The 19,350-nt window shown below is 45.1% G+C and overlaps 1 protein-coding gene across 9 annotated transcripts in view; it reads left to right on the forward strand.

The window, feature by feature from the left end:
* LOC140730740 (1-acyl-sn-glycerol-3-phosphate acyltransferase delta-like) overlaps window positions 1-19,350 on the forward strand; it is a 184,663-nt gene that overhangs the window by 148,184 nt on the left and 17,129 nt on the right. For 8 of the 9 annotated variants that reach the window (XM_073051576.1, XM_073051582.1, XM_073051581.1 and 5 more), the window contains 2 exons: window positions 5,108-5,183; window positions 7,726-7,924. In XM_073051576.1, the coding sequence (XP_072907677.1) occupies window positions 5,108-5,183; window positions 7,726-7,924 (275 nt within the window). Of the gene's footprint in view, window positions 1-5,107; window positions 5,184-7,725; window positions 7,925-15,160; window positions 15,648-19,350 lie in introns of those variants that run through there. The other variant, XM_073051583.1, reaches the window with a different exon arrangement.

Genomic DNA, 19,350 nt, shown 5'->3' on the forward strand with positions numbered 1-19,350 from the left:
GTACAGGTAATCGCCCAACTTGTCCATCACCGCCCACTTCAGCGCCAGGAACTCCAACTTGTGAGTGGGATAGTTTCTCTCCGATGGCGACAAGCTTCGGCTGACAAAGGCTACCAGCCTCAATGCTTTGCCATGCTCCTGGTACAGAACAGCCCCGAGACCCTCTCGACTGGCATCCGTGTGCAGCACATATGGCTTCTGGGGATCGGCAAAAGCCAACACCGGGGCCTGGGTCAGTGCCCTTTTCAAAGATCGGAATGCCTCTTCACATTGATCATCCCATCTCGAGCCAAAAGGTTCCGCCGGGTTCCAGTATCCTCCAGCGTCCTGCCTCTGGTCCCCCGTCCTTTTCTTTCCCACCGGGGGATAGCCACACAACAGCTGAGTCAACGGGTGACACACTTTGGCGTATTCTTTCACAAATTGCCGGTAATACCCACAGAACCCCAAAAATGAGCGCAGAGCGCCCACTTTCTGGGGTCTCGGCCAGGTGGTCATGGCCTCTATCTTGGTTGGATCAGTAGCCACTCCCTCTCGCGAAATGATATGGCCAACGTAGCTAACCGACGACTTGCAGAACTGGCATTTGTCCAGGGAAAGCTTCAACCCTTCTTCATTAAGCCAGCCCAACACCTTCAACAGCCTCTCCTCATGTTCCTCCAAAGTCGATCCAAACACTATCAAATCGTCCAGGTACACCAGCACCTCTAACAGATTCATATCCCCCACAGTTCTCTCCATGAGCCTCTGGAAGGTGGCTGGGGCTCCCGATATGCCTCGGGGCATTCGTTCGAACTGAAAGAACCCCAGCGGGCAGATAAAAGCGGTCTTCTCTTTATCGGCTGCACTCATTGGGATCTGGTAATACCCACTTCTTAAATCCAGCACACTGAACCACTTAGCACCGCTCAGGCAGGCCAGCACATCCTTGACTCTTGGGACAGTATATTGATCAGGGACAGTTCGGCGATTCAACGTCCTGTAGTCAACACACATGCGCACTCGCCCATTCTTCTTCCGTGCCACCACTATTGGGGACGCATAAGGACTTCGGGACTCAGCTATGATTCCGGCCTCCTTCAACGTGCACAAGTGCTGCCGCACGTCCTCAACATCTGCCGGAGCCAGCCGCCGGGATCTCTCTCTGAACGGGGTGTCCTCCGTCACCCGAATGGTGTGGCGAGTGCTTTTGGAGCAGCCAACATCAAACTCACCCCGAGAAAAAACAGCTTCCATCTTCAGCATCTTCTCCACTAGCCTCTGTTTCCACTCTGGCGACACAGGGGAATCCCCGAAGTTAAAGACTTCAGCGGTCAGCTCCCTTCGATGCTCCGATCCCTCCCCGTTAGGGGTCCTCACTGGTGCGCTAGACATTACCGTCACCGGGAACAGATGTGCCAGCGGCATTCCCCTCTTAAAGGTGATGTCTCTTGCCGTGGTGTTCCTGACACTTATAGCTATACGCCTCGCATGTACCACCCCTAGTCTCTGCACTTCGGGCCTCACCAGCGCCCCCGCCGGAAATCGTGTCTCCCCTTCAAGATCGTCCGGGGCGTCTACTAACAGGGCTTCGCCCGTCGGCACTCCTGGGAATCTGGGGGTCCCCATCACTAGTGCTACCTCCCCGGGTCGGATCACCTTGGGCCTCGCCTGCGTACACCACACCGTCCCTCGTTTACACTCCGGGTCCTGTCCGAGGGAGGCAACCCCTTCTTTGAACACTGCTCAAAACACTGGATGCACCGAGAGGGTCTCCAGAAAGTCTTCCTCCGCTTTCTCCTTACAAGCTCCCAGGAGCCGTCGCACAACGGGGGAATTAGTCCCCACCAGGAGGGCAGCACCACCGGTTTCCACCGGGTCAGGACACACCAACACCAACGTCTCAATAGCTTCGGACACTCCCACATCGCCCTCCGAGAACTCCAATCTCACCGATAGGTACCCATCGTACGGGTAGTCACCCTCACTCACACCCCAAATCTGCAGGGCGTCAAATGGGGTTACGGGCAAATGCTTTAGATATTGGTTGTAGAAAGACCGGTACAATAAGGTCAGCTGTGATCCCGTATCCAGAACAGCTTTTGCGTAAACTCCCTCTATCCGTAGACCCACACTGGCACGGGGTCCTACCAGCCCATCTGGAATAGAGGCGTGGGCACCCGGTGGTCCCCTGGCTGATCTCTGGGAACGTGTTCCTCCAGAGGCTCCAGTCCGTTCCCTCACTGAGCCTCTCCTAAGTTTCCCGACACCTCCCCCTTCTTAGTCGCGGGGGGCTTGTCCTCCGCGGAACTCCTGGTCTCTCACAATCCCACCTAAAGTGTCCCTCCTCTCCACAGCTATAGCACACCCTCGGCCGCCCACAGTCCCGCCTGAAATGCCCCTCTTTCCCACAGTTAAAGCACACGCTGCCTGCCGCCCCTCCTCTCCCAGGACGACTCCCACTCCCAACCCACGGCACTGGTCGCCCCTGAGAGTGGGTACCTCCCCTGTCCCTCCCCTCCAGAGGGGATTCTCTACCCCTCGGTGGGTTGTCCTCACCCTCATCCTCACGCTAGCCATGTCAGGTGCCTTCACTACCCCCCGGCGCCGCAGCCCCGAGAGCATCCCCTCCATCCTAAATATGTACTCGGAGAGCTTTTCCCCTCTCCATTGTTCCAGGCGTTGGAACTCTGCTAAAAGCAGCCAGGGTTCCCCTGACAACCCAAACGCTCCCTCCAAAACTTCTATAAATTCCTCCACTGAGGCCCCAGACTTTTCAGCTTTCCACTCCCGAACTGTTTTGGCTGCTAAACCCCTCAAACTTCACACCAATCGCTGCCGCTTCTCCTCCTACGAGCCTGGCCACTCCTCTAACATCAAGGACGTATGCTCGATCCAGGTCTCATAGTCCACCTCCCCGTCCGGAGTAGGCTTGGCTCCGGAGAACACCCCCAGCTTCAGCCGTGGCCTCTCGGCCACTCCCACCAGGGAGTTAAGTGCGGCTGCCAGCTCGGAAGCTTCCACCCTACCGGGGGGGCGGGGCCTAGTCACGACTCCCTCCTCCCTCCTCCCTTTGCTAGTGCCTGCCACCTCTCCGGGGTTTTCCTCTAGCTCTAGCTCCTCCTCCGATGTCTCCTCAGCCTCATCCTCGGAGAGAGTGTGGAGTCCCCACAGCCCCTCCTCCCCCGGTACACTGACCGTCGCCGGCAGTTCCAACGTCCTGACGTCAGCACTCGTACTAACCAACACCCAGCTAGACTTCATCTCTTTACCACACCGTCTAGCTACCAATTCTACCTGCCCCATACCTTTCACCAAACTTAACCCCCGCACTAGCGCGTCTCCCGAAACTCGAAAATCCACTCCGCTCACTACGCATGCGTACTGTACCGGTACACCTTCAAATCCGCACCAGTGAACAATTTTATCTCTCTCCATCCTCGCTCACTACCTGCGCGATTCCACAGCCCCCTGACAATCCAAACCCGGCGAGCACCCCACAAATGTAACACTTACCCAACAGGCTGGTATATGTCTAGGGGAAAAAGAGATCCAGCCACACACCAACTCACCTCCCGTACACGCAGGTGCTGTGAGAATCGAGTTTATGCCTCGCGCCGCTCACCGTATCAACTTCACACCAAATGCCGTTATGAAATACACTTTAAAGAGTTTACTAAAATTAAAAGAGTATTAGGCAATACAATATATATATATATATATACAAGAAAAAAACAAAAGGCGCCAACTTGTCAAAGCTCAGTCAGTTTAGTGCACTCGGTGGAGCTCAATCAACGAATCATCCGACAGCCATGTCGTCACCCCTGGGACCACCGGGTGGTCTAGCGCCAGTCGCGGTGGTCCTACGAGCCGTCCAGCGCCCGTCCACCTTCCTCGTCCATCCCTCCTGCCGACTCCCTTCACCCCCAAGCCCGCGCAACCCCTCCCCCAAGTTCCCAGCCTCACAAAACACAATAACATTCCCCATTGATTAACAAATGAATACAATTACCATATCAGCCATTCTAAAGCGAAACAACGGCGAGAGAAACATTTAACAGACAAAGAAACATTCCTACTCGTAACAAACCAAAGAAGCCCTTTTTAGTAACATACACCGGACATTGTACATTTGTTTTGTGGCTGTCTGTGGGGAAGACGAATTTCAGGGTTGTATACTGCATACATATTTTGATAATAAATATACTTGTGATGTTGAATGATGACTGACACGTTTTCTCCCAAATTCCCCTTTCACAATCAATTTCTTGATCTTGGTCTTGTGAAGGTGTTGCAATACCACTTGACCAGCTTGATCTATCTCATTCCTGGACATCACCTTGCTACCTTCTAAGATTTCGCCAACAGCACTGGTGTCATCTGCAAATTTATATAGATGGTGTTTGTGCTTTGCCATGAGTGTAGAGAGCGCGGTGGGCTAAAGGCACATCACTGAGGTGCGCCCATGTTGATTGTGAGCAAGGTGAAGATGCTGTCGCTGATCTGTACTGACTATGAATCAATAGGTGAGATCACAAGGTGGGAGAAGGGAGTGTACAGAGAAGATTGTGGGGTGGGCTGTGGCTTAGAGGAGATCAGGAGAAACTAAAGACTTGTTGGCAGATTATGATCACTTGAATGACTAAGTGATAGGATGGAGATCACAAGTGCTTGTGAAGATGTGAACTGAGAATGTTGTGAGCAGTTTGTTAGATAAAAATGTTAAACAGAGGTTTTGTGACAACCAGATGAATGTTTAGGAGCACAGAACACAGGAGAATTGTTACTAGTGTCCTAATCAGTATTTATCCCTTAATTAACTAATGGAACAGATTATCTGTTAATTATTATTGAACGGTTTGTGGGTCCTTGTTTTTGTCAAATATTTCCCATATTGAAATCATGATGGGTTCAGACGTACTTGTGTATTTAAATCACTGTAAGACACCCTGAAGTCGCAAAGTGATAATCTTAAGTGGTTTTCTTTCTAACTTCATTGAAGATCCCAGTATTAGTTTTCTTTTTGCATTTGTAAAGTAGTCTTTTCTATCAGCATTGTATTTTAGATTTATGTAGAAAGCAAGTTTAATATGTTTTAAAATTTCTGACATTTAATTTGGATTTGCAGACGGATCCCATTAGAAGAGATTCCTGAAGACGAAAAGGAATGTGCCAACTGGCTCCATAAACTGTACCAAGAAAAGGCAAGGTTATTTCATGGTGACTAAGATATATTCAATGATGATGAATTTATTTTGTTTAGTTTGTCCGTACCAGTTCTAAAGAACTCTAAAACAATTCCATGCTCATATACACTCTGTGGCCATTTTGTTAGGCACAGGAGTAGCCTTTTGCTTCATCTGGCTCTACTGCTACTGTAGTTCATCCACTTCAAGACTCAACATGTTGTATGTTCAACACCTCTGTTGGAACATATGGTTATTTGAGTTATTGTCGTCTTTCTGTCAGCTTGAACCAGTCTGGCCAATGTCCCCTGCCCTCTCTCATTAACAGGGTGTTTTCACCACAGAACTGCACCTCACTGGATGTTTTTTGTTTTTTGCACCATTCTGTGTAAACTCTAGTGTGTGAAAATTCCCAGAAGATCAGCAGTTTCTGAGATACTCAAACCACCTCATCTGGCACCAACAATCATGCCACGGTCAAAGTCAGTGAGATCACATTTCTTCCCCATTCTGATGTTTTTTTCCAGCAGCAACTATGTCTGCATGTTTTTATGCATTGAATCGCTGCCACATGATTGGCTGATTAGATATTTGTATTAATGAGCAGGTGTACCAAATAAAGTGGCCACTGAGGATATAATTACAAATTCATTTGCACTCCTTTTTTTTGAACAATTTAAGAAACTACAAGTAGTGCTGAATTGCATTTGGCTTCAGGGTAATGCTAATTCTCTGACGCAATGCACATATTACAGGTTGGTGTCCTGATCTTGATGGTTTGGAACACTGAGCCTTGAGTGATGAAGGTAAACCCTGCTTATGGCAAACTCAATGTGACTCTTTCTGGTAGCAGTCGATAGGAGTGATCAGAGTAATGAGAATGCTGCTGCTTCCCCACCGTCAGATTTCTGAATGGTTCCTGAATGCTACCTCATTTTTTGCACTTATTGTGTAAGTTATGGGAATAGTTAATGTCTTTGCACTGTACTGCAGCTGAAAACAACCAATTTAATCTCATACAAGTCAGTGTTAATAAAGCAGATTCTGATATGGCAAATCAATTGTACTTCCTTTTCATGATATATCTCTGGTTCACTGACTCTATTCAGGCCTTTAAAAGTTAAAGTCTCAATGTTTATTCTGAATCTCTATGCACATGATGTTGTCGCATTGAAGCTTCCTTTAATTAGTGAAAGCTATTTAATGGCTCCTAATCACTGCGTATAGGAGTTCGGAGAGTAATGTAATATGTCCACAGGACCATAAGACATAAGAGCAGAATTAGGCCATTTGGCCCGTCAAGTCTGCTCCACCATTCCAATTTGGTTGATTTGTTACCCTCCTGAGTTCTCCCCATAACCCTAAGGGGCAGGTAGTATTGAGGAGGCAGAGAGTCCGCAGAAGGACTTGGACAGATTGGGAGAGTAGCTAAGAATTGGCAGGTGGAATATAGTGTTGGGAAATGTACGGCCATGCACTTTGGTAGAAGGAATAACAGTGTAGACTATTTCCTAAATAGGGGAGGGGAGGATAATTCAAGAATTGGAGGTGCAAAAGGACTCCTAAGTCCTTGTGCATGATTCCCTGAAGATTAACTTGCAGGTTGAGTATGTGGTAAGGAAGGCAAAAGGAATGTTAGCATTGATTTTGAAAGGACTAGAATGTAATGCTGAGGCTTTATAAAGCTTTGGCCAGGCCACACTGGGAGCATTGTGAGCAGTTTTGGGCCCCTCATCTAAGAAAAGATGTACCTGCATTGTAGAGGATCCAGAAGAGGTTCAGGAGAACTATTTTGGGATTGAGAGGGTTAATGTATGGAGAGCTTCTGATGGTTCTGGGCCTGTTCTTGATGGAGTTTAGAAGAATTGGGGTGGGGGGGAAGGTACCTCATTGAAACCTAGCGAATATTGGGAGGCCTGGATAGAATGGATGTGGAGATGATATTTCCTATAGTGGGTAAGTTTAGGACCACAGGGCACACTCAATACAGGGATGTCCATTTGAGGCTGTGACCTCTGGTCCTTGACTAACCCGTTATAGGAAATGTCCTCTCTACTTCCACTCTATCAATGCCTCAGAATAAAAGGATGTCACTTCATAACAGAGATGAGGATGAATTTCTTTAGCCAGAGGGTAGGGAATATGTGAAATTTATCACCACAAATAACTGTGGAGGCCAAGTCACTGGGTATATTTAAAGTGGAAGTTGATAGTTAGGGGGAGGAGGCAGGAGAATGGGGTTGAGAGAGGATAATAAATCAGCCATGATCAGCCATGAATGGTGGAACAGTCTCGATGGGCTGAATGGCCCAATTCTGCTGCTACATCTTATGGTCTAATGAAATAGTATTATTATGTTGTACACCTTGGAACTGAAGCAAACATAGTGAATATACGTAACTAGGTTCCTGTATAGTGGACAAGTTGTAGCACAGCAGATGTTAACTCTGCATTGTGTAACAGAAATGACCAGAAATTAACTTGGGCACAGTGCAGAAGTGTGTGGAATTTTGCATGGAATTCATTTTTCACTGAAGTGTACCACCTTGCTTCTTCTCAGGATCTTCTGCAAGAGGAATACTACAAAAATGGCACTTACCCTGGCACAGCAATTGTCCCACCAAAACGACTGTGGGTCCTTTTAAACTGGCTGTTCTGGTCTGGGTTACTGCTTTTTCCTTTGTTTAAGCTAGTTGCCAATATGATCATCAGCGGATCGTCCCTGATTCTAATTGCATTTCTGCTTATCATCATTGTGGGTAAGTCGTGAATGGTTGTTTCTTCTGTGTGTCGTGTTCCCATCTGAATTGTGAAGCACGTGCTCAGAATCTGGTTTGAGTTTTCAAAAATGAACAGGCTGTTTCCAAAAATATACGTGAAAAAAATTCACATTAATTCCTGTGAGCATTCTGGGTACACAATGTAAATGAAAAAATTATTTAGGATCTTTTCAAATGCACAGCTGTTTCATTTTTCTGTCTGATAACAACTTATATTTCAGAGTCTGAGCTTGGATTCTTGGGGGGCGGGTCTTAATACTTACAGAATTCTTGCATGCAGAGACTAACCTATGCATGCACTGGCATCACGGTTAGAGGGAGGTCTTCCTTAATCCACACCCTTTTGATTTATTTACCACTGCGATTTTTAACTCCTCTACTTATGGTTGAATCCCATTTAATCTGAAATGGTACATTACCATTTGCCATATTTGCTGTTTGCAAATATATATTTGTAAGGAGATATCTTTTTAGATTAACAGAATGCTTGAGTTAACTGATTTCAGCTTGGCAGCAGCAAGGCTTATTACATTGTTCTTGGTTAGATGGGCTGTAATGGACATGTCCATGGTACATTCAAAACTGAACCCATCAACTTTCTTCCGATTATGGTTGTTATTCCTGAGTGCCCTTTTCTCTCTTTGTGCAACACATTGAACCCAAAATTCAGATCAATAGATTGCTCATTAAGCTTTCACTTCTGGTATTGCGTGATTTATCTGCATTCTTTCTCTCCTCCCTTCCACTGTTTTCTCCTTTTAACCCTTGCACCTGAACTGGATCTAATAATGGAAACACTTGAAAGGTCTGAAGAGGCCTTGTGATTCCAGATTCTAGATCCGGTGATTCGAGTAGATTCTAGAACGCAGTGTAGTAATGGGGCAAACCAATAGTGATTTACAGGGATTGTTTGAAAATTCACCATCTTGAGCAACAGGAAGCTTCAAGTCAGCATGGATGGGGATAATATTTGAAAGGGGCTTGGTACAAGATAACATGGGGATAAGGGAGTTCCGGATGCAACAGTCTTTGTATAGAAAAGATTCAAGGCTAGAGAGAAAGGCATTGAAGCCAATCCAAAGCTGGAAGATCTTGGTGTCATTGGTGTGTGGGGTACATTGAACATAGAACAGTACAGCACAGTTGAGGCCCTTCAGCCCGCGATGTTGTACCAACCTCTTAAGCTACTCTTTAAGGTCAATCTAACTCTTCCCTCCTGCATAGCCCTCAATTTTTCTTTAATGCATATGTCTATCTAAAAGTTTCTTAAATGTCACTAATGTATCTGCCTCTACAATCATCCCTGCCAGGGGATTCCACACACCGAACCTTCTCTTTCTCTGACATCCCCTCATACCTTACCCCCAACACCTTATATTAGCTATTCCTACCCTGGGGAAAAAGTATTTGGCTATCCACTCAATCTATGCCTCTTATCACCTTGTACGCCTCTATCAAGTCACCTTTCATTCTCCTTTGCTCTAAAGAGAGAAACCTAAGCTCGGTCAAGCTATTTTCATTAGACATGCTTTCTAATCTAGGCATTATTGTGGCAGTTAGCGTGATGCTATTACAGCTCAGGGTTTTCCAAAGTTCGGAGTTCGGTCCCAGTAAGGAGTCTCTGTACATCCTCCCTGTGGAGATGTGTGGGTTTCAGCTGGGTCCTCTGGTTTCCTCCCACAATCCAAAGATGTACAGGGTAGGTTAATTATTCCGTGATTAGGCTAGGGCTAATTGGGTTGGTTGTGGTTGCTGGCTTGACTTAAAGAGCCAAAGGGCCTATTCCACACTGGATCGCTAAATAAGTAAATAAATAAAATTTTCTCTGCATCCTCTGTAAAGTTTCCACATCCTTCCTACAATGAGGCGACCAAAACTGAACTCTGTACTACCAGTGTGGTGTAACCAGGGTTTTATAGAGCTGTGACATTACCTCATGGCTCTTGAACTCAATCCCTTGATTAATGAAGGCCAACACACCACATGCGTTCTTAACCACCCTAGCAATAGTGTGGCAACTTTGAGGAGTCCATGGACGTGGACCCCAAGATCCACCTGTTCCTCCACTCTGCTAAGAATCCTGTTATTAAAGTTTCAAAGGTACATTTAATGCCAGAGAAATGTATACAATATACATTCTGAAATGCTTTTTCTTTGCAACTATCCATGAAAACAGAGGAGTGTCCCAAAGAATGAATGACAGTTAAATGTTAAAGCCCCAAAGTCCCCTCCTTCCCATGTGTAAGCGGCAGCGAGCGACAATCTCTCCTCCCCCCACCGGCAAAACAAAAGAATCGGCACCCGTCATTGAGCACTCAAACATGAGCAAAACCAACAGCAAAGACACAGACTTGCAATACTTTACTGTATTACACAGACTTGCAAGCCTATGCGTTCACCTGGTATTTAACATACCGCAGGTTCTCTCCCTGATTAGGGAGAAAGAGATGTCTCCGTTTCACAGCGAGAGGGGAGACATAACAAACAATTTGCTGGTTTACGATGTTAAAAGTCCGTTGCGTCGTTTTTTTCCAAGCTCTGTATCCAAAGATTTCAGGTCTGGGCACACAGCCAAAGATCTTCCGGCTCTCATGACACACCACCTTCTATCCGCCCGTCTCCAGAACCCCGAGATTAACTCTGTATTGCACAGGATAGGAGTGAGAATGAAAAAATATTGCCATGCTTTGTAAGTAATTTCAGCTGGAACTCGATGCGTAAAGGAGTCAGGCCAGGTTTGAGGAGGCTACAGAAGTTGCATTGGTCCTGAGCCAGGGAAAGGAAATTATGCACGAGTGAGGTGCGTGGTTTCTGCCAAAAGCACTGTAAAGAGATTGGTCTGCATAAGATTTGCTAGTTACAGAGGATAAATAAAAAGCAATATGTTGGCTAATTAAGAGGATGAGAGGGTGAGAAATAGGATGTACGTGAACAAATAAGAGAAGGTTGAGCTTGATAGTTGAGTTTTGGGTAGGGTACAGGTACAAAGGGTAAATATATGTTAGTTGCCTACATTAAATGCCCTCTACAATTACATGCAAATTATCTTTTTGATGATGCTTTGAGAGCGAGAGATGGGGAATGAGCTTTGATGGTCACTGAATGGTCACTGGGATTGTGGGATTGGGAGTTGGGGAACAAAGTGAGAACTTCAGTTATGTGGACCAGGAAATCAAAAGGGCTTGGAACTCACAAGGCTAGAATTGCCACCCAGGGACTTGACAAATCTGCATAGCATGGGTGCAGTTACTGACCCCAGGCATTCATGACTAAGTTGGAGTTTGAGTGAGAACAGGGCTCCTGTGATACAACAAAATAATCTGCTCCCCAGACTCTCGCACAGTCATTACTGCCCCATCCCCACTCACCCTTTCTGGTTTTAGTGTTCAGGGACGTTTAAAATCTATTACAATTAAATAGAAGAAAACTGACCAAATTGCGGATGTCACAGAGAGTGGTGGTTGCATGAAACGCCCTACCAGAGGTGGTGTAGAGGCAGGTATATCAGGGACATTTAAGAAACTCTTTAAAAAAGGCACATGGACGATAGACAAATGGAGGGCTATGTAGGATTGAAGGATAAGATTGATCTTAGAGTAGGTCAGAAGGTCAGTACAACATTGTGGTCTGAAGGACCTGTACTGTGTTCTTAAGCTGGAAGCCCAAGTATTAATAAACATTAAATTAAAGCAAAATATTTTAAAATTATTAACTTTGTCCTTTACCTCAAGTCTATTTGTCACAATGTTTAGTGAAATCATTCAGAGTTTGAACGCTGTAGCAAGCTTAACTACAGTAGGATTTATTGATGGATCATAAAAAGACCATTGTGTAAATTGTTTAGCACTACCTTTTTAAAACATAAAACTACACACAGTTGCAAAAGATGCTATCTGGGATTCTAAACTGTAGCTCAATTCTTGTGTAAACGCTTAAGGAAATAAGCTGCACTATCGATCACAGTGTACTCTATATTGCACAGCAGTTGAATAGAGATAAATAGTTTTAGGATTGTTCTTTCATGTGCACTGAGTGAACTTGGGTTCAGGTTGACTCTGCAGGCTTGAATAGCCCACTGACACTTGCTGTCTAGATTTATACAAGAGGAATGTGAGACGTGTCTGTGAGACATCCTTGCTGCACTGGGCGAGCTGCAACTGGTTTCTAATGTATTTGAAAGTGATTTTTTTTAAATCTCTGGAAGCTTTGGATGTTAAGTAATTATTATCAGCAGAATTGTATTTTACCTTTTGTTCTTCACGGTCACACTTGCCTTTTACGGTGCTGAGGATCCCACTGTGCCCCCTGGTTCTGCAGTGAGAGAAATCACGCTGTAAGTCAGTTTAAGTGCAGCAGAATCTATCCATGAACCATCCTGATAGCACTCTGAGAGCTTGTGCTGTTAGGAGGCCCATAACACTGACTATAATTGACTCTAAGATGTTCAGGAATAGTTGAAAACACTTAAAATGCTTAAAATAAATAATAAAACATTACTTTTACATAGAAACATAGAAAACGTACAGCACAATACAGGCCTTTTGGCCCATAAAGCTGTGCCGAACATGTCCCTACCTTAGAACTACCTAGGCTTTATTCATAGCCCTCTATTTTTCTAAGCATGTAGCCATCCAGAAGTCTCTTACATGACCCTCCATCCTGACTAAGGGTCTCAGCTCAAAACGTTGACGGCTCCTTTCAACGGATGCTGCCCAACCTGCTGAGTTCATCCAGCTTGTTTGTACGTGTTGATCTTACATGACCTATCGTTTCCGCCTCCACCACCGCCGCTGACAGCCCATTCAACGCACTCACCACCCTCTGTGTAAAAAAAAACTTACCCCTGACATTTCCTCTGTACCTACTTCCAAGCACCTTAAAACTGTGTCCTCTTGTGGCAACCATTTCAGCTGTAGGGAGAAGCCTCTGACTATCCACACGATCAAATCCTCTCATTATCTTGTACACCTCTATCAGGTTACCTTTCATCCTCCGTCGCTCCAAGGAGAAAAGGCTGAGTTCACTCAACCTATTCTCATGAGGCATGTTCCCCAATCCAGGTAGCATCCTCGTAAATCTCCTCTGCACCCTTTCTATGGTTTCCACGCCCTTCCTGTAGTGAGGCGACCAGAAATGAGCACAGTACTCCCAAGTGGGGTCTGACCAGGGTCTTATATTGCTGCAACATTACCTCTCGGCTCTTAAATTCAATCCCACAATTGATGAAGGCCAATACACCATACGCCTTCTTAACCACAGAGTCAACCTGCGTAGCAGCTTTGAGTGTCCTATGGACTTGGACCCTAAGATCCCTCTGATCCTCCACACTGCCAAGAGTCTTACTATTAAAACTATTCTGCCATCATATTTGACCTACCAAAATCAACCACCTCACTCTTAACTGGGTTGAACTCCATCTGCCACTTCTCAGCCCAGTGTTACATCCTATCTATGTTCCGCTGTAACCTCTGACAGCCCTCCACAATATCCACAACACCCCCAACCTTTATGTCATCAGCAAATTTACTAACCCATCCCTCCACTTCCTCATCCAGGTCATTTATAAAAGTCACAAGAGTAGGGGTCCCAGAACAGATCCCTGAGACTTACCACTGGTCACTGACCTCCATGCAGAATATGACCTGTCTACAACCACTCTTTGCCTTCTGTGGGCAAGCCAGTTCTGGATCTTTCACATAAGGCATAAGACCAGAATTAGGCTATTCGTCCCATCGAGTCTGCTCCGCCATTCCATCATGGTTGATATATTATCCTTCTCAACCCCATTCTCCTAGCTTCATCATGTAACCTTTGATTCCCTTACAAATCAAGAACCTATCAATCTCTGCTTTAAATATATAACTTGGCCACCACAGACGAATGTGTCAATGAATTCCACAGATTCACCACTGTCTGGCTAAAGAAATTCCTCTTCACCTCCTTTCTAAAGGGACGTCCCTCTATTCTGAGTCTGCACCCTCTGGTCATAGACTCCACTACTACTACATCAGCTCCATGTCCACTCTAGGTCTTTCAATATTCAATAGGTTTAATGAGATCCCACATCCAATTTAAGTAAATGCAGTTTTTTTTCAATTAATGCTTTTTTTGTTTTTCAAAGCAAAACAAGTGATTTGCCTCAGTCTTTTTTTGGAATTTAACTGAAAAGGGAGAAACCTGAGAGGCAGTCAAGAAATGTACCCGGCCACTCAGTCTTGCATTAGTGCAACCACCAATGTATTTCATGTCAAGTGTGCCGAAGGTGTGAGAAGCCAAATGCGTTGCCATATGATCTTCAGTGGATTCTGCTGATCTGCAAGAGTCAGATTATGCTGACATGCATAGGGCATGCACTGAAACCACCAGCTAGCTGTCAGCACGATCTGGCTCAATGCTCGCAAGTGGTTCAAAATGCCTTCTTAAAAAGAAAAAAAATTGGAGCTAGGGCATTCCACCAGTTGTCTGCATTGAATAAACTGTTTAATTCCAGATTTAATAGAAACAGCTACTGTAAGTATTTTGGCCACCACTGTGACTCATTAATCCCTGAGATTAAAGAAGGTTCTTTGATTGTTTAGCCCGCTAGCAAAGTTAACTCTCAACTGAAGCACTTGAGGGCTAACGTAAAGAACATTTAAAAAAGCATAGAAAGAGCTAATGGGCACAATGTCTACAAAGTCTCTGGCACGACATGAAACTCTGTAGAAACGTGGTAAACTAAAAGAATGGTTTCTACTGTTGCATAACTAAATGTAAAGGTTTATGTTAATTCAGAATTTTAAGTTATTTAGCCTAAGGATGTGCACGATGCCAGCTGAGTGCTTTTGTGCTCTGATTTCAGTTTCCTTCTTATGAAAGGTTTTTCCATTGGCCAGCAGGAAAAAAAATCTGATGACAGTTTGAAGACATTGACCCCATTAGATACTCAGAGCAACATTTGGAGTCTAATTGCTGTAATACAAGGGAATCCAGAATGTTGTTTGTCATGTTGATGAGTAGCATTTTGACAGAGCAACCCATTGTCGTTGATTTAGCTGTTTGGGTTTGATTGCATGGCTGTGGGCATGTTGCGGAACAAGCATGATGTGACCTTAACTGAAGGAGCTGATCCTAAAATGGGATCCAGAGGTGGGAGTTGGAACTAAGCGAAGGGATTCCAGAGACTTAGATTGTACCCTGCTTCATTAATGTCTCCTCTAATATACCATTTAACAGCAGGGTGAAGCTGGAAAGAGATGCACTTTCCCAGCAATGGGACAAGGAAGCTGCTCGTGCCGCTACAAATTCAGCAGGAGTGAGAGGCACATCAGGAGTTTACCCGAAGAAACATTACACCAAGCTCCTAGATTTGATACAGGAGCTACTCTAAAGACCTAAGCTCAGCAGGAAAGATGGGTACATTGACATACATCCTGCTATAAACATCAACCCTCATCCTTTCCCACTCTGTACTGTTCCATCACATTACCCTTTGTGCTTATGGTACTGGAACATCCTACACCTCTTCACACCGACATCGATTCTCTACACAGACTCTCCCTCACTGTAAATGCAAATTGTGGCTTTACCTGGATTGTGACTTGCAAGGAAAGTGGAAAAGTGAAGGCAATGCCACTCGTAGGGTGCTTGCATTGGTGTAGTATGTGACTCGCTTAGCAGGCTGTGATAGGAGGTCCTTTAACCGTACGTCTGATCCCATCAGTGACGAGGAGCGCATATCTATGGACTGTTCTACAATACTGATGTTACAGTCACCCATCATTATTAATGCTGGCTCTAAGTCTCTTGAAGGTTTTAAATTTAGGAACCTTACAGTTCAAGAGGCGCAGTGTCCTTTGAGCTTTCACTATGATGCTGGCGAATGCTTTGGCAGAAAGCCGGTGATAAATCATAAGTGAACCCAGCCATGAATCCTTCACTTCCGCTCGTGCAGATTTAAAGCAGGTTTGCTCCTTCAAAGCCCCAGTCTCACTGGGGGGAATGAAGCCTCTGGCTATCCTCACCTGGTTTAGCCCACCTGTCAAAGCGGTGTACCGGGGTATGGTCGCTGTCACGTGCAAACAGCTATTTGAAGCCACATGTCCGGTGAGGACCAAAGGTGAGTGAGCTGCCCCAGCATTGACATGACAAGCCTCTTCACCAGAGGTGCTACCTCTCCCTGGACACCCCATACTCCCCATACCCTGTGAGATAGGGACGTGCCTGACCCAGCATGCAAAGTCTGCTCCAGCGGACTGGGCGGGTAACATCTACTGTGACATCCAACGGTTCAGAGGGTGGTACTGCAATGCTTTACGGGGCACAAAAGGCATGACAGGGCACAGAAGACGCCGTTCAGTCACCCATTGCAACCAAGAAAGACGCTCATTTGTACCACTGGACCCGGGCTTCTGAGGTCGAGAGAGTGGAACTGCCCCAATGCAATGGCTTTTTAATTTTAAAAACTCTCCCGCACAGGTCTCCTGTCATCGTCAGACACAACGGACAGCCACCACCACCAGCACTCCTTTAAAATGGTGGCTGGGAACGCAGTATGCAGTCATGTCTCCATTCAGTTGGAGGTAATTGGTGTTCCTACCTCTTTCCTAATCGGTATCACTTAACAGCAGGGATTGAACCTGGAGACTTGCGGCATTGTATAAAATCAGAGCCATCAGAAAAGCAAACACCAAACATATTTTAATGACTGCAGCTATAACTACACACCCTTAAACATGAATAATAAGAGCTTCAATATCATAATAGCAGGTGTACATTGGTAAAAAATCATGATTGGTGTCTTTTACACTTTATTATTATTTTATGATTAATAAATAACAAAAGCAGGCGAGTATGTGATTAGTGGAAAATATTGCATCTCGTAAGCCGTTATGGGATTGTCTGGAATATTTTTCTGAACTTTTTAAACTCCTGATGTGCAGGCATACTCTCCTGGGTTGGTTTGCAATGTTGCATTTCTCTCTCTTTTGAAAGTATGTGTGTGAATTGTGTGCTACTGTCAGAACAGATCTGAGTTTTCCCCAAGGACTAGGTTTCTGCCAGACTTTGCAGGGCAAATCCTGCAACTTTCTTACAGATTTAGTATGCTGTCATGAAGGAGATGCACGCATAGCTAGTTTTTGGTTGCTAACTCTCAGCCATTGCTGTTTATCCTCACTTTGATAAGCTTACTTTGTCTGAGCTTGCCATAAGAGCATAAAATATAGAAGCAGAATTAGGCTATTTGGCCCATCAAGTCTGCTCTGCCATTTCATCATGACTGATGCATTTTCTCTCTTAGCCCCAATCTCCTGTCTTCTCCCCATACCCCTTCATGCCCTGACTAATCAAGAATCTATCAATCTCTACCTTAAATAGTCATAAAGATTTGGCCTTCACAGCTGTCTGTGGCAACAAATTCCACAGATTCACCACTTTCTGGCTAAAGAAATTCCTGCTCCTTTCTAAAAGGATGTCCCTCTATTCTGAGGCTGTGACCTCTGTTCCGAGACTCCCCCACCTTAGGAAACATCCTCTCCACCTCCACTCTATTGAGGGCTTTCAACATTCGATAGGCTTCAATGAGGTCACCCCTCATTGTCACACGTGGTCACCACTGAGCGTCATAGGAAGTCATTCCTGCCTGTGGCCATCAAACTTTACAACTCCTCCCTCGGAGTGTCAGACACCCTGAGCCAATAGGTTGGTCCTGGACTTATTTCCAGTTGGAATAATTTACTTATTATTATTTAATTATTTATGGTTTTATATTGCTATATTTCTACGCTATTCTTGGTTGGTGCGACTGTAATAAAACCCAATTTCCCTCGGGATCAATAAAGTATGCATGTCTGTCTGTTTGTCTGTCTGTCAATGCACGAGAAACAAGCACACCCTCAATACATTAGTGAGCATGAAATACTTGCTTTTTAGAACACTACAACACAGAAACAGGCCCTCTGGCCCATCCAGTCCATGTCAGACAGTTATTCTGCCTACTTCTATCGACCCCTACCTAGACAGTAGCCTTCCATAACCCTCCATGCACCTATCTAAACTTCCCTTAGGTGTTGCAATCGAGCCCGCATCCACCATTTCCACGGGCATCTCGTTCCACGCTCACTCCACCCTCTGAGGGTCCCCTCAGGATCCCTGTGAGTACTTCACCTTCACCCTGATTGCAAAGCTAAAAAACACAATCTGTTAACCTGTGCAGACGTTCCTTTAGCTTCAATGTGGAGTTCTTTTTACTGTCTGTGTCTGTACGAATGACTGGTGGGTGTAGCACTGGACCCTTGATTTGCACCAAATTGACATGCATAACCAGCTGCTGACTTGTAGGGTACGTAAATCATACCCCCACAAGCAGGAACCTGACAGACTGGGCTTAGCGACAGCACACAGCTGTGCTAAAGGTTCTCACCTTCCCCCCCCCACCCATCTATCCCAACTTCGTAGCTCGTTGGGCAGGAGATAAATGGGTCTTTTTATATTCAGGAACATATGCTAAAAGTTCCGGAAGGGGTATTGTGCTGCTGTTTGTAGTCGGATACAGAGAAGAAAATGGATCAACATAGTGCACTGAATAACCTCGATGTTTAAAATTCTAATGGGCCATGGGTTGTCTCTGGCAGATGAGTACTTGACGTTCCTTCTGCGTAGCTGAACACCTCTTAGTGGTACTTCTATTCAATTTTTATCAAAATATTTGCACTTAACTGAAAGAATGCATATCTGGATTCTGAGCTCATGTTATGCTCACTCTATAGACGTGATGTATAATGTAGAGTGAAATACTTCGATCACTATTTGATGGTTATTACACCATCAAGAGTTCCTCCTATGCCAGTTGAACAAGTTATGCAGAATGGGGTGTAAAGTACACAATTTCACCACATATGTCAGTGATAATAAACCTGATTCTGTAGTGTGAAATGATTAACAGAACGTTGGCATTGGTGGCAAGACAAATAATCATTTACCATTTCAAGTGCCCTTGAACTGAGAGGCTTGTTCTACCATTACAACACATACAAAATGCTGGAGAAACTCAGCAGGACAGGCAGCATCCATGGAAATGAAGAAACAGTTGATGTTTTGGGCGGAGACACTTCTACCATTGCAGAGAGCAATTAATTGCCAACCATAGGTCTGGAACCAGAATTTGTACAGCCAAGACCAGATAAGAATGACACACATCTGAAGAGCATTTGTGAACTAGGTGGGTTTTTATAACAGCTGATAATTCAATGGGTGCCATAACTGATGCTGGCTATTGATTCCGGATCTATAGTATTTATTCATAAACTTTACACTTGTCTCTAGCATAGTAATCCAGGGAACCAATTGTCTATTGCCTGTCCAATACTTTACTCCTAATATAAAGTTCTGTGTTAAGAAAAAGCCGATTTCTTTTCACGTTTCCC

Source organism: Hemitrygon akajei, chromosome 7 (genome assembly GCF_048418815.1).
Source record: "Hemitrygon akajei chromosome 7, sHemAka1.3, whole genome shotgun sequence".
Taxonomy (NCBI): domain Eukaryota; kingdom Metazoa; phylum Chordata; class Chondrichthyes; order Myliobatiformes; family Dasyatidae; genus Hemitrygon; species Hemitrygon akajei.